Here is a 3,342-nt window from a genome sequence, read left to right on the forward strand (position 1 = left end):
AGGAATTAAGCAATACATCACCTTAGCTCATGCCTGTGTTCTTATCTCCTCCATGCAGGAACTTCTACTACATCACCTTAGCTCATGCCTGTGTTCTTATCTCCTCCATGCAGGAACTTCTACTACATCACCTTAGCTCATGCCTGTGTTCTTATCTCCTCCATGCAGGAACTTCTACTACATCACCTTAGCTCATGCCTGTGTTCTTATCTCCTCCATGCAGGAACTTCTACTACATCACCTTAGCTCATGCCTGTGTTCTTATCTCCTCCATGCAGGAACTTCTACTACATCACCTTAGCTCATGCCTGTGTTCTTATCTCCCCCATGCAGGAACTTCTACTACATCACGATGCTCCGGGACCCCGTGTCTCGCTACCTCTCGGAGTGGAAACACGTGCAGCGGGGCGCCACCTGGAAGACGGCCCTGCACATGTGCGACGGCCGCGCGCCCACGCCCGACGAGCTCCCGGCCTGCTACGGCGGCGAGGACTGGACGGGCGTGCCCCTGGCGGACTTCATGGACTGCCCGTCCAACCTGGCCAACAGCCGGCAGGCGCGCATGCTGGCCGACCTCAGCCTGGTGGGCTGCTACAACGCGTCGTCGGCCGGCGAGCCCGAGCGCAGCCGCGCGCTGCTCTCCAGCGCCAAGGCCAACCTGCGCCGCATGGCCTTCTACGGCCTGACGGAGTTCCAGCGCAAGACGCAGTACCTGTTCGAGCGGACGTTCGGCCTGCGCTTCATCCGCGCCTTCACGCAGATCAACGGCACGCGCGCCGCCAGCGTGGGCATCGGCGAGGCGGCGCGGCGGCGCATCGAGGGGCTGAACGCGCTGGACGTGGCGCTGTACGAGTACGCCAAGGAGCTGTTCCTGCGCCGCTACCAGTACAGCCGCCAGCGGCAGCACCAGGAGGAGAGGCTGAGGAGGCGCCGGGAGAGGCGGCAGAGGCAGCGGCTCCACGGCAGGACGTACCTGTCTCAGCTGTGGAGGTTAGGAGGGGGAGGAGGAGGAGGAGGAGGGGAGGAGGACGAGGAGGAGGAGGGGGAGGGAGACAGAGGGCGAGGACCGGAGGAGGTGGCCGCCGCCCCCACCACCACCACCACCACGGGGGACTACAGTAGCCAGGTGGTGCGCTGGTGAGGAGGACGGACACACGCGGGTGGGTGCAGCAGTGCTGCCGACGCAGGAACTAGCGGCCGCGCCCGCGCGCTCGGAGGGTTCAGCCGTGGTCTTCATTGTGCTTCAGTGTCCTCCATCCAGCCTCTCTCCTCCATCGCTCCTCTCCTCTTCCGTTTGTGGATCTGCCTTCGACTATACGTTTCAGTCCTACGTCGCTGCACTGCCAAACGGTGTCTTATACTATTTCTGATGGATGGTTACTTGTCATGGCTAAACTATTTTGTTTTATATTCATGCCTATGTGTTCTCTCTTTCGTTTCCATTATTCGGGGGGAGGCGTTTAAACGCTGGCGCAGAACTGATCTTTCGAACTGATGTATTTATTCATTATCGCTCGGTTATACTGGGGGGGGGGGGGGGAGTGTCTAAGGCGAACTTCAGTACGTTTTCAATATGGTTGACGACTCCAAGAGTCTCTGTGTTTTACGTTTGTGTTCCAGGCGCGCCGTGCTGAGCAGTGAATACATTATTGTAGCGTGTTTGTCTGTGTGGCTTTTATCAGCATATCAAAGCACAAACATGGCCACGTTCTACGCCGCGGTGTGGTTTTCTGACTGAATCACTGCTGCTTTCTCCCATAATGGAGATCCCTTGTGTGCAGGAACTCTCTTCAATAAACATACGCAGCATCCACTCATATCAAGGTTTCCAGCAATGGTCAAATTTTGTTTTAGAGGTGTGTGTGCGTGCGTGCGTGCGTGCGTGCGTGCGTGCGTGCGTGTGTGTGTGTGTGCGTGCGTGCGTGTGTGTGTGTGCATACGTGCGTGCGTGCGTGCGTGTGTGTGTGTGCGCGCGTGTGTGTGCACGTGTGTGTGCGCGTGCGTGCGTGTGTGTGTAAGTGTGTGTGTGTAAGTGTGTGTAAGTGTGTGTGTGTGCTGGCTTGCTTCTTTTCTAAGCATGTTTGCAGCAGTGTGAAAATCATTATGTTAACCTTGAAACCACTTTCATTCAAACACACACACACACATATACACACACACAGAAATACACACACACACACGCATACAGACACACACACGCATGCACGCATACAGACACACACACACACACATACATCCAAACCAGGGGAGGAAATTAGGCCACTTTACTCGCCAATTGCGAGTATTTTTTACGTTTGGCGAGTAATTCATGAAGAGCACTCGCCAGTCTGGCGAGTACTAGTAATTACAAAACAAAACAAAAAAATCATTCTGCAATCTGCTGATTCGCTCACTGACACAAACCGAACTCTGACTCCCCCCTTGATTCCTCCCATTTGCGCTACATAATAATCAGACCATAACCAATGAACATCATCGTTGTACAGATGCGCTCTAAGCTCCTCCAATGAACACTCGTTTTCTAGAAGATGCCGCCCATCTAGGGGAAGTGGACAGACCACTGACTGCGCGCAGACCTACAAACTCCTGCCACCGGCAGGCCGCAGCCGGCTTGACAACGTAGACAAACTTACAAAAACACATGAGTGGATGAAAATAATTGCATGTAGAGTCGTCGCTTTCGGATATCGGTGCGGTCTGACATGGGGGCGAACAACAGCACGCGACGCGTCTCCTTCGAGTCGGATGAGAATGACAAGTCAACAACATTAGCCGGCTAGCTACCTAGCATGTAACAAGCTACCATAACGCGCATTCAACATAGTGGACTATACTGAGCGGCTTTGCTTAAATGCAGCCGAGTGACATTTTATTATTACCGGGTTTCCCAGCATATCACCACTCGCCCATATGCCCTTCACAACGGTGATGTTGTCATATTTGGCATTCAGAATACACCCGCTGAACCCCTAGCGTTGTCGATTCGGTTCCAATGTATTGTCATCTTACAGCACAAGTACAGTACAACCAGAATACATTTGGCATACAACCAGAGTGCAAATGTAACAAGTCAAATTCAAGTTGTTTTATTTAGCTATTACACTACAGTGAAATGCTTGGTTCTTTCACTGCCCAACCCAGTATTGATTGAAAACTTTATTAACAGATTGCAGAATGGGTACAATACAGTACAGCTCAATACACACAATTGTTAAGGGGATGCAGACCAGAGAAGGACTTTAGTCTTGTTTACATCAGGGTCCCCCATTTCAGTCCTGTTTGCTTAATGCCTTGTCCACTTCCTCCACACTCCAATATGTTATGATTAATTGAAAATGGGGG

At 52.7% G+C, this 3,342-nt stretch overlaps 1 protein-coding gene across 1 annotated transcript; it reads left to right on the forward strand.

The window, feature by feature from the left end:
• Positions 1 to 304: 304 nt before the first annotated feature.
• Positions 305 to 1,141, forward strand: LOC311244385 (heparan-sulfate 6-O-sulfotransferase 3-B-like; the record flags this gene model as incomplete). Its single annotated transcript, XM_084333851.1, has 1 exon — positions 305 to 1,141. One exon carries the CDS (start codon positions 305 to 307, stop codon positions 1,139 to 1,141), a length of 837 nt encoding a protein of 278 aa, XP_084189977.1.
• Positions 1,142 to 3,342: the final 2,201 nt, after the last annotated feature.

Source organism: Notolepis coatsorum (genome assembly GCF_963971535.1).
Source record: "Notolepis coatsorum genome assembly, chromosome: 1".
In the NCBI taxonomy this organism is placed as follows: domain Eukaryota; kingdom Metazoa; phylum Chordata; class Actinopteri; order Aulopiformes; family Paralepididae; genus Notolepis; species Notolepis coatsorum.